The sequence below is a fragment of the Myotis nattereri genome, assembly GCF_964212035.1.
Source record: "Myotis nattereri genome assembly, chromosome: 4".
Lineage (NCBI taxonomy): Eukaryota > Metazoa > Chordata > Mammalia > Chiroptera > Vespertilionidae > Myotis > Myotis nattereri.
The window spans coordinates 100414403-100434597 of record NC_138079.1 but is presented as its reverse complement, the minus strand read 5'-3'; the positions used below and the strand labels follow the sequence as shown (position 1 = coordinate 100434597).

The 20195-nt window shown below is 44.9% G+C and overlaps 1 protein-coding gene across 5 annotated transcripts in view; it reads left to right on the top strand.

Annotated features, from left to right (window-relative positions):
* Positions 1–5413: 5413 nt before the first annotated feature.
* ZNF263 (zinc finger protein 263) overlaps positions 5414–20195 on the top strand; it is a 57168-nt gene continuing 42386 nt past the window's right edge. The window contains exons 1-3 of one of the 5 annotated variants that reach the window (XR_013995895.1): positions 5433–6111; positions 10444–10560; positions 11057–13368. Coding sequence is in view for 3 of the 5 variants with exons in the window: in XM_081089270.1 (XP_080945396.1) it covers positions 8420–8519; positions 10444–10560; positions 11057–12222 (1383 nt within the window). In the remaining 2 variants the exon portion in view is untranslated. Of the gene's footprint in view, positions 6112–8359; positions 8520–10443; positions 10561–11056; positions 13379–20195 lie in introns of those variants that run through there. The other 4 variants (XM_081089270.1, XR_013995894.1, XM_081089271.1 and 1 more) reach the window with 4 other exon arrangements.

Below are 20195 nucleotides of genomic sequence, written 5' to 3'. Positions count from 1 at the left end.
AAATCCTAATAGACTTCCAAAGCAGAAATAGAATGAATTTCATTTTCTAATCAATGCAGTTAAAAAGTTTAATAAATTTTCTTGACCAGATTATCCAGTTGATCAACTCTTGGCTCAAAGGTGAAATAAGTTAAAAACAGCAATGACAAACTATTCTGAAATCATCAATAAGGAGAGTATTCTATATAAAAATTATGTGAAGTAACCAATGCTGTACTTAGAGGGAAGCTCATAAATTTTTTTTATATATATTTTATTGATTTTTTACAGAGAGGAAGGGAGAGAGATAGAGAGTTAGAAACATCGATGAGAGAGAAACATCGATCAGCTGCCTCCTGCGCATCTCCTACTGGGGATATGCCCGCAACCCAGGTACATGCCCTTGACCGGAATCGAACCTGGGACCTTTCAGTCCGCAGGCCGACGCTCTATCCACTGAGCCAAACCGGTTTCGGCCATAAATTTTTTTTTATCATTAAACAACAAAGACTAGAAATAAAATACAATTTTATTTATTGAAAGTTTATTTTGTAAAGAGCCTGCATTTAAATATATTTCACTTAATCTTTATAATACTTATAAGGGCAGCAATGTTTTTCACCCCTTTCAAAATACTCAGTATAACTAGGCATATCCATTGCAATGTTCTGTGTTCCTAGTTTCCAAGAGATATTTTCTATTTCTTGACTCAATGCTACAAGCACTTATTAATGTTTAATATGTACAGGGCACGTTACGGGATGAAGATATGAATAGATGTTCTCTACCCTGTAAAATTCCAGTCCTGGGTGATGTTGATGTAGCATAAGGGCAGAGGAAGACACAGGTCATAGTATGACTGCAACTGACCTGCCTAGCTAAGGTAAACTGTGTTAAGTGCTGAAAATGAGGCCTAAACAAAGCACTGGGGACCCAGAAGAAAGTTATTCTGACTTGGGGTGGGGCAGGAATCACATGCAGTGCTTATTGCCACGTTCAGGGCCTGCATCATGAAGATTTTTTGTTGCTGTTTTGTTTTGCTTTGGTTTCTCCTGTCGGCATAGTTTCTCAGAGATGGAACTGCTTGATCAAAGAGGAGTAACATTTCAAGATTCTTCAAACACACTATCAAATTGATTTCCATAAAATGTAGTGAATTCCCAGGATCTCTCCCCTGTGTGGAGGCACTGGTGTCTATAAAGGTCTGAGAAGGAAGCTTTTCCCACAGTCAGGGCACTTAGAAGTTTCCTCTTCTAAATTAATCCTCTGCTGCTCAATAAGTTTAACATTGACAGGTTCTTTTAGGCTGAAGTTCTCTGGGCTCTCTTTCTATAGAGTGGTTATGATGATCTATAACCTTTGCTAAATCTGGGGATTTCCACATTGATTTTGTAAACATTTTTTGTTGTTGTTGTTAATCCTCACCTGAGGATATTTTCCCACTGATTTTTAGAGAGAGTAGAAGGGAGGGAGAGACACAGAGAGAGAAACATCGATGTGAGAGAGCCATATCAATTGGTTGCCTCCTGCATGCACCCTGACCAGGGCCAGGGATTGAGCCTGCAACCGAGGTGTGTGCCCTTGACCAGAATCAAACCAGGACCTTTCAGTCTGAAGGCTGACGCTCTATCCACTGAGCCAAACCTGCTAGGGCTGATAAACATTTTTAGTAAAACAAACTATGGAGAGCATTCCCCTCTAAATGAACAATGAATGGATGCAGAGTTTCCAGTTTTTTTTGCTTCTATTTTCTCTCCTAATCTCAAAACTTGAGAAAAGAAATAGAAATGGAACATGTTACCCTGTTCCAAGGGGAACGAGTTGCATTAAACCAGTAATGGGATGATACAAACACCTATGTAGATGCCAAAGTTTTTGCTCCAATTAGGCTGATTTTTCTTTTCTTTCTTCCCTCGTACCCAATGAACACTCATTTCAAAGTCAAATAATTGTTTCATTTACTCAGAATCCTGCAATCCCTTCACCCATGTGATGATATCGCTATGCTTCACTGGGAAGCTCAGGCCAGGATGTAGTACTGGAAATCGTGGTTGTAAGAAAGACTGGAAGCATAATATTTGGATCACCATCAGTTTTGCCTGAACTCAAGATGATTTCTGGGGCAGACAGCCTCTATATCTACCTCTTTTTCAGGATTATTTTATCTCTGCCAGGCAGTTTTTCAATATTAAAACAAAACCAAAATGAGGGAAAAACTCCTTTTGTGCTTAATCCAAGGCTATTGTGCTCCCATAGGAGTGAATTAATTCTATGTTATAGTAATGCACTAAATTAGTCTTACATTATGTTTTTTTAAATTTTTTAAAATATTTTTTTCATGGCTTTCAGAGAGGAAGGGAGAAGGAGAGAGAGAAACATCAATGATGAGAGAGAATCATTGACCAGCTGCCTCCTGCACGCCCGCACCAGGGATTGAGCCTGCAACCAAGACATATGCTTTGACCAGGAATCAAACCGTGACCTCCTGGTTCATAGGTCAATGCTCAATCACTGAGCCATGCTGGTGGGACAATGTTTTTAATATTTTGACAAAAGAATTATCTAAATTAGGTTACTGAGTTCCATGAGAAGATAAAGGTAAAAGTGAGAGTTTTGGAATTATGTTCTGGCTAATTTCAGTTAAGAGATTTTAAAATAAAAAATTGGTATCTGGCCCTAGTTGGTTTGGCCCAATAGATAGAGCATCGGCCTGCAGACTGAAGGGTCCTGGTTTCCATTTTGGTGAAGGGCACATGCCCAGGTTGTGGGCTCAATCTCCAGTGGGGGTCGTGCAGAAGGCAGGTGATCAATGCTTCTCTCTCATTGATGTTTCTCTCTCTCTTGCCCTCTCCCTTCCTCTCTGAAATCAATAAAATTATAAAAAAATAGCCCTAACCGTTTTGGCTCAGTGGATAGAGCGTCGGCCTGCGGACTCAAGGGTCCCAGGTTCGATTCCAGTCAAGGGCATGTACCTTGGTTTAGGGCATATTCCCAATAGGGGGTGTGCAGGAGGCAGCTGATCCATGTTTCTCTTTCATTGATGTTTCTAATTCTCTGTCCCTCTCCCCTCCTCTCTGTAAAAAATCAATAAAATATATTCAAAAAATAAAATAAAATAAAAAAGACACAAAATAACGTGTTTAAAAAATATATTTTAAAAAATAAAAGTAATTTTGAGTAACTCTGAAAGTCCATCTAGCTTTAAGTACCCATTAATAACCTGAAATCAAAAGGAACTTACATAGCACGATTCATCTTTCATCCCAAGCTATGTGTAGTTTTGCAAACATTCCCATACACATCCTACAATAATCATCCAAGTGGCCTTTATATATATCTATATCTATATCTATATCTATATCTATATATCTATCTATGGCCTTTATATATATCTATATAGATATATATCTATATATCTATATCTATAGATATATAGATATATATATATATATACCTTTATTGATTTCAGAGAGGGAGAGGGAGAGAGGGAGAGGGAGAGAGGGAGAGAGGGAGAGAGGGAGAGAGGGAGAGAGGGAGAGAGGGAGAGAGGGAGAGAGGGAGAGGGAGAGGGAGATAGAAACATCAATGATGAGAATCATTGATCAGCTGCCTCCTGCCTGTTGAGCCTGCAACCCGGGCATGTGCCCTTGACTTGAATCAAACCCGGGACCCTTCAGTCCACAGGCAGATGCTCTATCCACTGAGCCAAACCGTCTAGGGCACAGCTAATTTTTTAAAATAACAGTTAATATTTATTTTCACACTAAGTGCTAGGTACCATTCTAAGCATCCTATACGTTAGCTTATTTAATCCTTATCCAATGTTATAAAATGGGTATAGAATTATCCCCTCAAAACTGATGAGAGGACTGAGGTTTGGGACTTAACAAGATTTAAGAACTTGTCTGAGTTAACATAGTAAGTGCCAGAGAACTGGTTATAAGGTTGGACTCTTTAGTCTCCTGAAATATAAATCTCTAAAACATGAAAATGGTCTTAGAGGACTCTGAGGTCACAGGGTTTTTTTGAAATGGACCTAAACCTGCCAGTGCACGGAGGCCTCTGGATCTGCATTTGCCACAACAGTTTGTGGACCTGACTTTTCCCCTGGAGTGAAATTAATATATATATATATATATATATATTCCGTACTTTTTCTCTGCATCCTCGTATCATCCTTTACCATCATGTCGCTTTACCTTCAGCGACAGACCAGCTGTGCGACCCTGGGCAAGTAACTTATTGACCCGCGGTGCCGGGATCTGTAACAGGCGCATAACGGTGTACACTTGCTACAGTTTTGCGTGTTGTGAGTCTCCGGCTGCGAGTACGCAGGCGCTCAATACACGGTCCTGGTTGTCAGGACTCACTCCTATTATGCTTCTACCTCCTGAGCCCACGGGCCTGCACGGGACTGCCCGCTGCCGGAGGGAATGGAGAAGCCGGGCCACCCTCCTCGCATGGCACAAAGCACTCCGCTCCGCCAGAAAGACAATCCTACGGGTTTGCTTCCAGTCACCTCTCACCACGAAAGTTCACGGCGGAGCCGGGAGGGAGAGAGGATCCCGCCCCCGCAGGGCTGGACAACGAACAACACGTTCCAGGCACGTTTAAAATCCGGTTTAACACAGGAAGCGGCGGCGCAGGGCCGAGTCCCTAGCGGCCTTCCGGGCCATCCAGCCGCCCCAAATTGGACGCCGGGCGGTCGGGTGGCCGCCGCAGGCCACCAGCCCCGAACCCCCATACCGCGGGGGTGGCGCCGTCACCTGCAGCGCCACGGACCGCACCTCCCGGCAGGCCCCGTGGGGCGCCGACCTGGGCGGGGCAACTCGCTTACGGCCCCCCCCCCCCCCAGAGGCCGAGCGGGCTGGTGGACACCGGGTCGGGAGCCTCCGGTGCCGCTGGGGTAGATGGCTCCCTCTCCTGCAGCCCTGAACTGCCGGAGCGGGTGGAGCCCGCCTTTAATCCGTCATGACTGGGTCAGTGCCTCTCAAATAGGCTTATGGGTGAAGAATTTCTCGGGGGGGGGGGCGATGTTAACAAGTCAGATTTCCGAGCCACCCCGAAACTCTGACGCATTGAATCTCGCGTGGCTTGAGGGTTTGTATCTTAGTAAACTTTCCGGGGGATTCGGGCCCACGTGGCCCGCCGGTCACGCCCGCTTTAGGACCAATTTTTATAAATCTATTTAGCGAACCCATCCTCTCCTTTGGAACCTCCAGGGTGTCAGGGCTTGTCGGATGACTCCGCCTCTCGCCTTGAATTGGCCCCTCGCTCGTTCCGTCCCGGCAGATGAATCTCCCTTCCTGGTTGGTCGGCGGTGAATCCGTGGCGAGGTGTGGACCAATGGGCGCTGTAGTTCGCAGAACGTCACCTGGAGGTGGGTCCCCAGCTGGCGCCGTTGGCCGTGGACGCCTAACTCGCGCTGAGACTTCCGGCGGGGGAGCGGAGCGCGGAGTTCTGCGTGAGTTCGCGACGCAGCGAGAAGCGCGGCGCCCAGGTCCGTGCCTAGGGAGGCCCTGGGGAGGGCTGGGCCGAGGGCTGGCGCGGCGGCTCCTGGCACCGACTGAGAGGCCAAGGCGCCGCAGGCGGCTGCGGCCCGGCTAGAGCGGGCTCTTCGGCCGCGACCTGAAGCCCAGGGTCCTCGGGCTTCTGCTGACGCCGGCCATCCCTGTGCGAGGCTGGGGGCTCCTTTCCAGGCGGACACCGCTGGTTTCCCGAGTAGGGCACTCCGGGGGCCTGACGATGGCGTCGGGCCCGGGCTCCCAGGATCGGGAAGGGCTCCTGATAGTGAAACTGGAGGAGGACTGCGCCTGGAGCCAGGAGCTGCTCCCGCCGGACCCGGGGCCCAGCCCGGAGGCCTCCCACCTGCTCTTCAGACGGTTCCGCTTCCAAGAGGCCGCTGGGCCCCGGGAAGCCCTCAGCCGGCTCCAGGAACTTTGCCATGGATGGCTGCGGCCTGAGATGCGCACCAAGGAGCAGATCCTGGAGCTGCTGGTGCTGGAGCAGTTTCTAATCATCCTGCCCCAGGAGATCCAGAGCAGGGTGCAGGAGCTGCACCCGGAGAGCGGCGAGGAAGCAGTGACCCTTGTAGAAGATATGCAGAGAGAGCTTGGGAAACTGAGGCAGCAGGTGAGAAAAAGAGCTGTTGTATCCGCGGTTTGTTTGACCCTAGGACTGGGACAGCGTGCCGGCCCACTTCCCTATTTACTTGGTTTCCCTGAATAGACCTTAAATGGGCCAGAGGCCTTGTTGTAGTTCAGTCAGGAATAGTCATCTTCCAGATTTTACCCAATGAACAGAGTGAGTAGCAAAGTGTCCTGTTTCCATATGGAGGCAGTGTCTCTGCATTAGTGGGAGCCCCAAACTTAGTTTGCAGGGTTTAAATCGTCACTCTTGTTTCCTACTAGCGTTGTGACTTTGGGCAAGTTAGCCTTTATTAGTCTCAGATACGCCACTGGTCAAGTGTGAATGGTAGAATACCTTCCTGGTGTTGCTTTTAGGGTTAGAGGGAGAGCAGTATGTAGTGTGTCCCCTCCCCTCCAAATTCTTGGAGCACACCGTTGAAAATCGCTGCTTTAAACAGTCACACTACTTTCTGAATCACACTTTTACCAGTATTTTTTATTTTGCTTGGTGAAAAGCACTCAAGCAAATTGTTACATTCAGACATACGTTTTTTAAAAAATTGATTTTGGAGAGAGAGAAAGGAAAGGAGAGAGAGACATCAATTTGTTGTTCCACTTACTTATGCCTTCACTGGTTGATTCTTGTATGTCCCCTGACTGGGGATGGAACCAGAAACCTTGGCATATTGGGATGACACTCCAACCCAGCAGTCGTCAACCTTTCGGACCTCAACGGACCACCGATTGGCGACCGCTGCTCCAACCAACTGAGGCATCTGGTCAGGGCCATGTAGTTTTGATCACACTACTGGCTCGTAGTTAGTGCTTAATAGCTGTTAGCTCTTGTTATATTAGGGTCTGCAGTCTGGTCTCATACAGAGCTGGGTGGGAGTTAATTGTGGACTTAGAAAACCAGTTTGTCACTGAGACTCTGAGGGCACGTGTGCCCCCAGAGCCACCCAAGTTTAACTTATCCAGTAGTGAGGAAAGGGAGCATCTAGAAAAGGTAGGGGGAATCTAGAGGGAGTAAGGTGTGTCCAGAGGAGCTATGTGGGCAGGTGTGCTCAGGGAGTGGACTCTTCTCCCCACCCCAACCCTCCATCCCCATTTTCTCTCATGCACTTGGGATCAGAAAACCCTGTAGTGGAAACCCATCCTTCTCTCTAGCTGGGTCCAAAGGTATGTACCAGTGGTTCCCTGTTGAAGGTTTGCCCTCAGAATTCTGTACTAATTTCCCTTCCTGTGGGGCCCTGTTGTGATGATGAGTAATGTGGGTTGGTTCTCAGGTCACAAACCATGGGCGGGGAACAGAAGTGCTTTTGGAGGAGCCTTTGTCTCTGGAAACAGCACGAAAGTCACCGAGCTTCAAGCTGGAGCCAATGGAGACTGAGCGAAGCCCTGGTCCCAGGCTGCAGGAGCTGCTAGGCCCCAGCCCTAAAAGGGACCCCCAGGCTGTAAAGGAGAGGGGTGAGGAACAGTTATCTGGGTAGGTGGGAGGGAGGAGGGGCTTCGGGTTTGCCTTTGACAGCAGGATGAAGCACCTATGCCAGGGAGAGGGAATTTCTGGCTCAGGGTTCCCAGAATGGAGTGAAAGATCTAAAAGTGGTGGTTGGGTTCTTCTGGAAGTGGGAGGAGGAAGGAGATTTCTTTGCTCTTTTGTATGCAGAACAGAGACTTTTAGAGCTAGATGAATGATTGAGGGCTTGAATGCTGCAGACAGACTAGTGATATTCCTTATTCCCACCCCTGCATTTAGGATGTCATTTTGGATGTAGCTTAATTGTGCTTGTCTTGCCTTCTTTTGTTCAGTGTTCAGTCCTCAGAGCAGACTGGGTGATGGGGAATGGATACTGTGTTATAATCCTTGGGTTGCCAAGAATTAGGAATGCCATTCTCATCATGATTTCTGTCACCTTCAGCATTATCTGCTCCCTGGCTTTCTCTCTTTCCTCCCGAAGGAAACATGGAAGACAAGATGACTGGGCCCCAGGTGATGTGGAAGTTCCCAATGTCTTCCCTCAGCACACACACACACATCCCCATACACACTGTGTTGCTCTTGTGGTGGTGGGGTCCTTTGGTCACTTGGAGAGGATCCTTACTTCCTCACCAATGTGTCTCCCCGGCTTTCTTTATATGCCTCCATCTCACCTCACTCCTAGGCCTCACCTCACTCCCCATGAAATGTGTTCTGGGCACTCCTGGGTTTTGCCCCTTTAACCCTTGACTTTGCTTGAATTGTTCTTGGTGCCTCAGGGGCTAAAGGAGATCTTGTGCTGTTTCAGTTGCCTGAGAGCTTAGAGGACGTGGCTATGTACATCTCCCAGGAGGAGTGGGGGCATCAGGATCCTAGTAAGAGGGCCCTCTCCAGGGACACGGTGCAGGAGAGTTATGAGAATGTGGACTCACTGGGTAAGGACTTCTTTTCTAGGGATGAAGACTGAGTCATTTCTGACTAGGTTCATATGTCTTAGCCACTCACCTCCCAGACATAAGTTCCTAATTTTTTCAAAAGGCCTCCCTTATTCTAAAACTAGAGGCCCGGTGCACGAATTCATGCACCAGTGGGTTCCCTCGGCCTGGCCCGCGGGATCAGGCCAAAACTGGCTCTCTGACATCCCCTGAGGGGTCCTGGATTCCAAGAGGGCGCAGGCCAGGCCAAGGGACCCCACCAATGCACGATCGGGGAAGGGACACGGGAGGTTGACCAGCAGGGGAGGGACTGCGGGAGGGCTCCAGGGCGAGTCCGTCCAGTCTCGCTCTATCCCAGTTGGGATCAGCTGGACCCCAGCAGCGAGCTAGCCTACCAGTTGGAGCATCTGCCCCCTAGTGGTCAGTACATCATAGCAAGCAGTTGAGTGGCCTTAGCATATCACTAGCATATTACTCTTTGATTGGTTGAACGGACATGGCACATTTGGCACACTTAAAGGCCCCAGCTGCCAGAGCTGAAGGCAAGGAGTCAGAGCTATAATGGTCTTCCCAAGGCAGAACAAATAGAACAAAATCAAATCCAGTGACTGACCCCCTTCCAAGCACGACACATTCTCAATGTCCTAGGATGCTGTGGAACTATAAAGTTCTTGATGACTTGCAAATTTGAAATGCTTACTCTTCTGATCTCACTTGTGTTTTCTATACTTCATTAGTATTTCTAGGCCCTTCCCCAAAGACACAAATTTCAGGGGCAGTGGCACCAGCATTCCAGCTTAGCAGCTCTCCCAGCCCTTAAAAATTCAGGAAGTAGGGAGGACCTTATGGAAATTTGGAAATGATACATATTCAAAACTGGAGCTAAATGAATCAAGTGTAAATTTAAGGTGCACCTGTGTGTTGACCTATTATGCAAGATTTTAAATGATGCCTATGAAATATGACCAAAAAAACCCAACAGTTTTTTAGATGGAGAGTGTACAGAAACTCAGGATTTAGGTGAAGAGTGTAGAGGTATTGTTTAATTCCTTCAACTTTCAAGTATGTATGAAAATTCTCATAATAAAAGTTGAGGGAAGTCTTTAAAAACAACCTAAGACAGCAATGTGTCCGTTACAATTATGGCTACATTGACACACACCATAGAAGAGTCACACTGGACTTTGTTTTCATAAGTTACGTTTTCATAAAGAGAAGCACAGCTGTCAGTTCACTTGCACTAATTCTGCAAAGGGGTCACTGCTGGGTTTGTTTCCCTTCATTAGGACCTTCTCTAGCTTCCCTATTACTCTGCTGTGGTTTGGTGCCTAAGTTGAGCACAGCTCTTTCAGTGAGTGCTAAATAGGAAGAGATGTTCAGATCACAAGTTCTTAGAATTAAACTGTTTAAAGTCCAAGTTCGCTGGAGTTAGAGTGAGGTTTTTGTTTTTAGCATAGCATAGGAATGGCACGTTTTGATTTCGACCTCAGGGTCGTTTTAGAGCCTCCAGGTCCTTTTCTGATTGTCCATCATATTATAGTTTCCTCTTCTGGAGTTGCCCAGACTAAATTCTATTCTCTATACGTAAGAGTCAAGGCTCTTTTACAATATTAAACTGATTACTTAAGGAACTGACCACTCTGACCATTTTGGTTTGATTGTTTTAATTACAAAAGTGGTACATTCTCATTGCAGAAAAATCCCAAGTACTACAAAAGTGTAAAAAGAAAAAAGCTATAGTCTTCCCCCAATTTCTTTCTTTAGAGGTAACCACTGGGAATAGTTTAGCAGGTTAATGTATATTTCAGACTTATTTTACCCTCTGTATCTACTCACAGAGGACAGGGAACATGACTGTCTGTGCTTCCTCTGCTTGGTGGGGGAATGTGGTGACACAAAAATCGATATCTTTCATTGTGAACAGAATCTCAGGTTCCCAATCAGGAGGCCCTGAGCATCCAGGTGGAACAAGGAAGAAAACCATGGGAGCCCAGTGTCCAGATTTGCAAGGAGGGACTGAGCCCCAGAAACCCAGCTCCAGGTAAGGAACTTGAGGAGCCTGCCCATCTAGTTTCCCCTTGTTGGGAGTGAGGCCTTTGAGGGTTGGGGTGTGGGGCTAGTCCATCACTGCTACCAGGAAGGTCCTGTGTCCCCACTGCCCACTTTCATCCCAGTGAGGCAGGCAAGGCACCCAGAGTTCAAAATGTAAGGAAGCATTCACTCCTGGGTTCAGTTTCCCATCTTAGTCTGAGCCCTGCTCCATCCCACCCATTTCTGAAGGGCAGAGCTAGAGGTTCAGTTGAAGAGGGATATGGGGGCCCCTACAAGGGAATTAAGACTGATCTGAGCTCTGGTTCCTGACCAATGGCCCCACCTTTTATCCAGATACCTCTCTAGAGTGTTTTCCCTGTATGGGGAAGATAGAAAACAGATACAGCCAGTCTTTCTGGACTTCTGACCTACTGGCAGTAGTGGGCATTATGGGATTTTCTTTAGGGTAAAAATAATGTAGGGTTTGATTTCTCTCACTTTACCAGAAGAGAAATTTGAGAGCCGGGAAGAAAGTGCTCAGTCTATTTCTCCTGAGAACATCCATCTGCAGGTGCTTCTGACTGGCCAGGCCAGAGGTGAGGTGCCCTGGAGTCCTGAGCAGGGACGGCCTGGGGACAGGGCAGAAGGGCATTGGGAGCTTCCCCCAGAGGATCAGATGGAGCAGTCCATAGTGGGAGCCACAAGTTGCAGAGAAGCAGGCCGGCCAAAGGAACTGCAGCCAAAGAAGCTCCATTTATGTCCCTTGTGTGGCAAAAATTTCTCTAGTAACTCAAATCTAATTAGGCACCAGAGAATACATGCAGCAGAAAGACTGTGTATGGGTGTAGAATGTGGTGAAATCTTTGGTGGGAGCCCACATTTTTTATCACTACACAGAGCACATTTTGGAGAGGAGGCCCATAAGTGCCTTGAATGTGGAAAAAGCTTCAGTCAGAATACCCACCTGACTCGCCATCAACGCACCCACACAGGCGAGAAGCCCTATCAGTGTAATGTATGTGGAAAAAGCTTCTCTTGCAACTCCAATCTCCACAGACACCAGAGAACACACACCGGTGAAAAGCCCTACAAGTGCCCTGAGTGTGGCGAGATTTTTGCTCACAGTTCCAATCTCCTTAGGCACCAGAGAATTCACACAGGAGAGAGACCCTATAAGTGTGCTGAGTGTGGAAAAAGTTTCTCTCGAAGTTCCCACCTTGTCATACATGAAAGAACTCATGAGAAAGAGAGGCTTTTCCCCTTCTCCGAGTGTGGGGAAGCAATGAGTGACAGCAGCTCCTTTCTTACAAATCATGGAACCCACAAAACAGAGAAGAAACTCTTTGAATGTTTGACCTGTGGGAAAAGCTTCCGGCAGGGCATGCACCTCACCAGACATCAGAGAACGCACACAGGAGAGAAACCATATAAATGTACCCTTTGCGGGGAAAACTTTTCTCATAGATCCAACTTAATCAGGCACCAGAGAATTCACACGGGAGAGAAACCCTATACCTGTCATGAGTGTGGAGACAGTTTTTCTCACAGCTCCAATCGGATTCGTCATCTGAGAACCCATACAGGAGAGAGACCCTATAAATGTTCTGAATGTGGAGAAAGCTTTTCTCGGAGTTCACGCCTTATGAGTCATCAGAAAACTCACACCAGATAGAAACAATGGAGTTTCATTTCACCACAGATAAGGTGGCATATTCAGAGGGGACTGCTGTTGAGAGCTGGTATTTCTTGCCCTGCTGACCGAAATCATCTGTGTTGTTTTACTTTTAAATTTATTTTATTGATTTCAGAGAGGAGAGGAGAGGAGAGAAACATCAATAATTAGAATCATTGATGGGCTGCCTCCTGCATGTCCCCCTCTCCCCCCACTGGGGATGGAGCCCACAACCCGGCATGTGCACTGACCAGGAACCTAACTGTAACCTCTGGTCCATAGGTCAACACTCAACCACTGAGCCATAGGGGCTGGGTGAAATCATCTGTTTTTGAGGTAATTACTGTAAAGAGTAACAAGGATGGGTATGTGTGTGTGGGGGAGGCGGGGGGGGGGGGGCGAGTCATTGCAGTAGAGAAGCAGAGGCAGCAAAGGACTAGCATCAAACTAAAATGGAATTCTGTCTGAACTAGTAAGGACGAAAAGTCTTTGAGGTGACCTGCTCAGGGCAGATTTCTCTATTCACCTTGTCTATTCACCTTGTCTCATGGTGCCTACCCCCTTAGTATATTTGGCCACATTGTGATTTGGATGCCTTAATTAGTCTTGTCTTTCCCAGCAACTTTGGGAAACTATATGACTTTTTGTTACTGCTTCCTTACTTGGGACATTCAGCAGAAGTATTTGAACTCCTGAGGCCCTTGAGACCAAAGAAAAGGGGCTATATCTCCTGGGAAACCAGCTTGAGGGCAAAGAAAGACTGGTTGTTAGTTGTAGCTCTCCAAAAGGCCTTGACAGGGAAGCCACAGCACACCTCAGTGGCCTCACAGGAAGGCCCATTGGCAGGCCATGAATGTCATTGTCACCTCAGACAAAAAGGACCCAGAGACCTAAGGGAAATAGTAAGAAGGACTTTGCAGGTCAGCCTAGGAATTGGCAGAGGGAACTGGAATCTGAATTACTGTAACCTGTACAGAGATCAACGCTTCCCCCACCTCTGTCAGAGAAGGATAAACAGAACTCTGGAGTCTTCAGAGGGTTATGTAAGAAGGGTTCCCTAGACGACTTTGAAAACACAGATTTAGGGAAATTAGGGATCATGCCTTTCCCTGCTGGAAGTATGTTTGGATGGTAATAAATACCTTCAAGAAACATGAAAGTGTGTGACTCTTCATTGAAAGTGTCCTGGCCTCCAGTGTTGATCTGTTTGGAGGACCTGCTTTCTCTTTGTGGTCTTGCTGTGTTGGTCGAGAAGTTGTCCCACAAAGGTGGCAGCAGACAGGTTGAGGTAGGGTGTGGCATGGTGACAAAGGGTCAAACCCAGTGGGTTTGGGGTGATGATGTCATAATGGTCTCTGAAGTTTTCTTCTGTAGTGTACAGCAGTGAAAGTATCTGATTTTTTTTGTTTATAATGTTTTATTTCTTGGAAAGTAGCTGAAGGAAGATCAGGCTCTTCAGAGACAGGATATTTTGGTCTTACAAATCATTCCCAGGAAAAGGTGGTCCTGCTATAACTGAATTATTGCCCATTAGTGGAGAAAGGGCAAAATTATTAGGAGAAAGCATATTTTAGAATGGGTAATCAGGAATAGGAATTTTAGGAGTGTATGCCTGTGGGAAAGAGAAAACAAGGAGGTATTCTAGAAGGACATTCTGATGCCTTGAAAACATCTCAGGAAAATATCTAACTAGCTGCTTGTCTGGGAAACAAAACATTCCCTTGGAAACCAGCTATCAAATTAGAATTTTAAGTGAGAAAAAGAACCCTATGTGCCCCGCCCATTTTTATTAGTCTGGCCTCAGCCCTGCCTCAGTTTAGAATTGAGTTCTTCCTTGGTTTTCTGAGCCAATTTTTAAAAATCTTTGTTTTGCCCTAACCAGTTTGGCTCAGTGGATAGAGCCTCGGCCTGCAGACTGAAGGGTCCCAGGTTCAATTCCAGTCAGGGGCATGTACCTTGGTTGCGGGCGCATCCCTAGGGGGCGTGCAGGAGGCAGCTGATCCATCTTTCTCATCGATGTTTATAACTCTCCCTCTCCCTTCGATGGGATATATTTTTTTAAAAAAAAAAATCTTATTTATTTCTCTGCCTTTCTCTTATCCACAAGAGGGCAGTGGTGGTGTGTGTGTGTGTGCCGGGGGTGGGCATTAAGGATTTGAGAGATTAGTGTAGGATCCACAGTGGTAGGAGTGGGACAGGGATGATGTGGTTGCTGATGCCATGAAATTGGTGGGTGGTATCAAGTTGATGTTAATAAGCATTCTCTGGTTAAGATCACAACCTGTATGCATTTAAATCTTATAAGAATAGAAAGTGCCCCTCCCCCTTCACTCTCGCTCCTCCTAATCTTATGATGTGTCCAACTGGTGTTGCTCCTACTTGGAGCATTGCAGCCTGAGGCTTATAGCAACAAGGACTCCCAGGTATTTGCTTTTGGCACTGAAAGGCTTTCCAATAGGAGCCTTTACTCAGTCCCAGTGTAGCTCCCTTTCTAGCAAATTTCAGATGCATAGTGGTTCTTGGCCTTCTTTCATGAGATATCACAAATTATTGCATGTAAAAAACATTCAGCACAGTGCCTAGCACATAGAAAGTATGCACCTGTTTGTGCCATCTGTGGTCAGATAATATTTGCAGGACTGTCTTCTAAGCCCCCTGGTGCTGAGATCAATGTAAGACCACATTGGAAGAACTTCAGGGAGCAGTCTGATATTGCAGGCAGGCTTGATGAGGTCTTCCCTTAGAGGTCCTTCCTTACTGCAGACTCTAACCAGAACAGATTCCGACTGGCTTTTATGCCAAAGGAGAATGATGCAATAAACACCCCTGCCCCCTAAGTTCAAATGGGTACAAAGGAGATGTGGCCTGACCCTGAGCAATAGCTACACATCCATGTAGTAAATGTAGCACAGGAGACCAGCGGAAAGGCTCCTAAGTGGAGAATCAGTAATACATTTAATCAATGTGAAAATGCCTGGCAGAGGCAGACTAAATGCAGGGAGACAGCAGTGAGGACAAAGACTAGCGCCAGAGACTAGACGTTAAACAAGCATTAAATTTTGTTTGGGGGGTTTCTTCCCAAGAAAACTCATTAGAAATTTTAAGAGTTTTTATTGTAAGAATGAAAGAATTTACTGGTGTCAACATCATACTCTGAAATGGCTATTGAATCATTACTATTGTTATTTGCTACTGATAATCATAGAATTATGAACTGATATATATTTGAAATAGGCAAAATCACTGTTTTAAGACTTGTAATTTTTGGAAATGTTTCACAAGCATTTGAAACAAAGCATGTAAAAAGTCTTGATGTATGTTATAGGAAACTAACTAGCAAATTTATTAGCATTAGGAGACTTCCTAACTAAGTTAAGTGTTAGGAGCTCAAGAATAGCAAGATTAGTTAAACGGAAAGTACATTTATTAGCCCTAGCCAGTTTAGCTCAGTGGATAGAGCACCAGCCGGGTTTGATTCCGGTCAAGGGCACATAACCTTGGTTGCAGGCTCCTCCCTGGGCAGGGCTCGTGCAGGAGGCAAACAACTGATGTGTTTCTCTGACCAATATTTCTATCTTTCCCTCTCCACTCTATAAAAATCTATAAAAATGGAAAAAATATCCTTGGGTGAGGATTAAATATTTTTTTAAAAAGTACATTTATTAGAAACATTTTCTTTTAGCCTTCAATCTAGCTTGCAGGCACTTCTGATTAAAACTTTATTTCTATTTTTTTTTAAAATATATATTTTATTGATTTTTTACAGAGAGGAAGGGAGAGAGATAGAGAGTTAGAAACATCGATGAGAGAGAAACATCGATCAGCCGCCTCCTGCACATCTCCCACTGGGGATGTGCCCGCAACCCAGGCACATGCCCTCGACCGGAATCGAACCTGGGACCCTTCAGTCCGCAGGCCGACGCTCTATCCACTGAGCCAAACCGGTTTCGGCAACTTTATTTCTATTTTTAAAAAATATATATTTTTATTGATTTTTCTACAGAGAGGAAGGGAAAGGGACAGAGAGTTAGAAACATAGATGAGAGAGAAACATTGATCAGCTGCCTCCTCCACACCCCCTACTGGGGATGTGCCCTTGACTGGAATCGAACCTGGGACCCTTCAGTCCGAGGGCCGATGCTCTATCCACTAAGCCAAACTGGTCAGGGCTCATCACTTTCTTTAAAAAATTACAAGACTCTCTTCAAGTTGCTTCCACCTATAAGGTTGTTTGCAGCTTAAGATCATACCTTGATTCATCGGTTGAATCAAGGGTGCAGTGTTGTGGGGAAAGAACATGCATTTTATTCGACCATCCTCACTAGTTAGTGATTCAGCAGAAAGGTGAACTGGGGAATTGTCCAGAAGTAACAAGCTCTAACATCCTCTTCATGGAATCTTAGAAAGTTAAGTTGAAAATGCTTGACCTCAGGAACAAAATTTTGAAAGAACCATTCTGAATACAATTCTCTGGTGAACCAAACATTTTTACTAGGTTTATATATAACAGGTAATGTACTTTTGTCCTCTTTCACATTTTTGGGCAGCTTTGATTTTCCAGTAATGAGATTTTAACTTATGAGTGCCATCTGCATTTGCACATAAGAGAGCAGATAACCGTTCTCTGTGTATTTTCCTTCCAGGCAGGCAGACATCTTTTCTACTTGTCTGACTGTTCTTTGGCACTGATTTCCAAAAGAGGTCAGTCTCACCCCCACTGTATAGTTGAGCTAGACACAGTTTCTCCTCTTTGATAAGTATGGACAATTTTTGTTGAAATGGCTCAACAGTTTCTGAAACTGAACTTAGGACTTGCTCCACTCATATTTTTCGGTTCCCAATGGGGGTGGGGGAGTGGGTGGGTAGGGGGCGGGCTGGAGGGGTCACTGGGGGAGGGGGACAGGGGGGCAGGAAAGGGGGACATATGTAATACTTTCAACAAACAATAAATAATAAAAAGCCAACCAGTACTAGTTTTAAAGTCTGTTTGCCCAAAACACTGTGCGAATCTCTGCAGCAGTCTGAAGCTCCACACCTCTAACAGCGACACTAGCTGAGTGTTTCTATTGATACCATATGTAGACAGCATTGTCCACATCACCATATTTGGTTCCTGTTGTCTTCTTTCTCTTCTCAGCCCCAACTAATGGCATGTCCTGCTTCAGTACAAAGTCCAAAATAAATTTCTTATTCTTTTTAATGTCATAAAAATGTTGATTTACTGATTCCAAATTCATCCTTTACACTTTTAAGAGATCATCCAGCTTCAATCCTACTTAGAATCTTCATTTTATCCTCCAAATTCAATGCTGTATATTTCCCTCTCTTTTTCATACTGAGTTTGGTTTTAAATAACCAACAGGAGAAAAGGGAAAAACCTTACTGAATTGGAAAAAAACATTCAAACAAAACAAAAAACCCAAAACTAGCTTAATGCCTTAGAAGGCACAGGCATTTGAATTGAAGAATAATGAGCTAAAGGGATAAGGGCTTATTATTAAAGTGTTAGTCTAGAGGTAAAGGTATTATGAACTCAGAAAGCTGCCACTTATAAAGTCCTCTCTTGCTTTCACTCCTTCAAGACATGGATGATCAGTTTTCAGAACTTCCCTGCTCCTCTTCTCCCTCGACAGATATAGCAGAACCAGTCAGGAGTAACAGGAATACCTGCATACTCTGTAAGTCAACACAGAAAAAGACACAAGAGAGTGGGCAAATTGTGTGTCACAAGTAAAGACCCAGGTGAGATAAGCCTCAATAAAAAGTGGTGCTCATCCTGACTAGTGTTCTCAGTGGTTAGAGCATCAGCTTGCCACTGAAGGGTCATGGATTCGATTCCTGGCCAAGGGCATGTACCTGGGTTGCAGCTTCAATCCCCAGTGGTCAGGGTGCATGAAACCAATTGATATGTCTCTCACATATGGATGTTTCTCCCTCTCTCATTCTTCCCCTTCCTCCTATCCTTCCACTCTCTCTAAAAATCAATGGAAAAAATATCATAGGATCAGGATTAGCAACAACCAAAAAAGTGGTGCTGAGGCGCTGGCCAGGTAGTTCAGCTGGTTAGAGCATTGTCCGAATATGCCAAGGTTGTGGATTCCAAATCGTCAGGGCACATACAAGAATCAACCAATAGCCCTAGCTGGTTTGGCTCAATGGATAGAGTGTCTGCCTGCAGACTGAACGGTTCTGGGTTCCATTCCGGTCAAGGGCACATGCCTGGCTTGCGGGCTCCATCCCCAGTAGGGGGCGTGCAGGAGGCAGCCGATCAATGATTCTCTCTCATCATTGATGTTTCTCTCTCTCCCCCTCTCCCTTCCTCTCTGAAATTAACAAAAACTATATTTAAAAAAAGAGAATCAACCAATAAGTGCATAAGTAAGTGGACAACAAATCGATGTTTCTCTCCCTTCCTCTTTATTTAAAATCAATTAATAAATAAAACTTTTTTTTTTTAATGGTGCTTGAGAACATGGGAATGTGGAAGCTTCAAAGGCAAGGACAGAGTAATCTCGTGTAGCAGAGATGCAGTGAGGCTCCTCCTCTTCCAAAAGTACCTGATTTTACCTCACTGCCAGAAAAGAAAATGGTGTTCATATTGCTCTGTATGTAGTGTTCACTGGGCAGCAGCCCATCCACCTGGATAGACTCCAAGCTTACCCTGACATTGGGATGTCTAGAGAGCTAGAATTCAGTAACAGTTATATCTTTAAGTGAAAAAGAAAGTAGTTTCTGCTGTCCATATGAATGAAATCCTACTTTGATTACACTAAATATAGCATTCTCAAAGACTGATCTTTAACAAACTCATCTGTAAGAAGGCAAATAATTTGTTACTGGCACCTTTCCACTCTCAGATCTTCCTTGTGTACATCTGGTGTATTCTCAAGTATTATTTTTCAACGAAACTGTTTCATATGTGGGATATTAGCAAGTTTCAGAATCATGGCAATTCTTAGAGGTGAGTGTAATAGTTTTATAAATATTTCACCATAATTAAAAAGTTAAAAAATTTTTAAAGATCCGTTTTTTTGTTTGTTTTCCTAAATTTACATTAGGGTTTTAAATAATACACATTTTATATTTGAGACTTTATTTGGTTTCTCTTCAGTGTAGATTTTGTTTAATTTGAACCAAGACTCAATTTTTCCACTGCTTGGAAAATTTTAAAAAGTTTCTCTACTGGTATTTCTGATCAATTGTTTCCCATAAATCCTTCGGCTGGCAAAGTCTTCTGTAGCTCAGCTCACTCAAGTAGTCCATTCAGGTCTTCTTGGTGCTGCTCAATTCCATTTATTCCTTAGAAATGTCTTACTCTATTAATTTCATGGTTCTCATTCCAGATATAGAACTTCCTGGGAAGTAACAAAAACTACCATTTTTTTTTTTCCATTCCAGGTGCTATGAAAAAAAAAGTGTCAGGGAAATGATAAAAATGAATTTCAGTTATTTTTCCACTCCTTTAACTGGCTTTCAGTCATTCCTCAACTAATAGAATTCTCACAAGCTGCTTATCTAGGAGTCCAGAAGAGCCTAACCATTAGTTTTCCTCTAATATTGGTTGCAGGAAGTGCCACTGGTTATGGAGCACTAAGATCATGAAAGAATATCATAGTTAATAGGGTGTGGAGGTAGTTACAGGCTAAGATCAAGCAACCTTGTAAAAGAGGAAGCTATAACTAAGGCAATTCTAAAAAAAAAGTTTTTCAGCCAACAGTAGCACTATTAAGTCCAGCCAATTACCCAGCAAAAATACTCAGCCTGCTATGGCAGTTGGGTGGTGTCTCAAAATAAACTCCATGTATTTGCTTTCATTGCTCCCCACCTGTGCATTCATCATTTTCTCAAACCATGATCAGGCAGGAGAAGGTGAGATCAAAGGAAAGACTCGGAACTTTTATGGGCTCCACAGCAAGAAGTAACTATGGCCTCAAACTTCAACCAGTGAAAATCATCAGTGGCCCTTATTCACT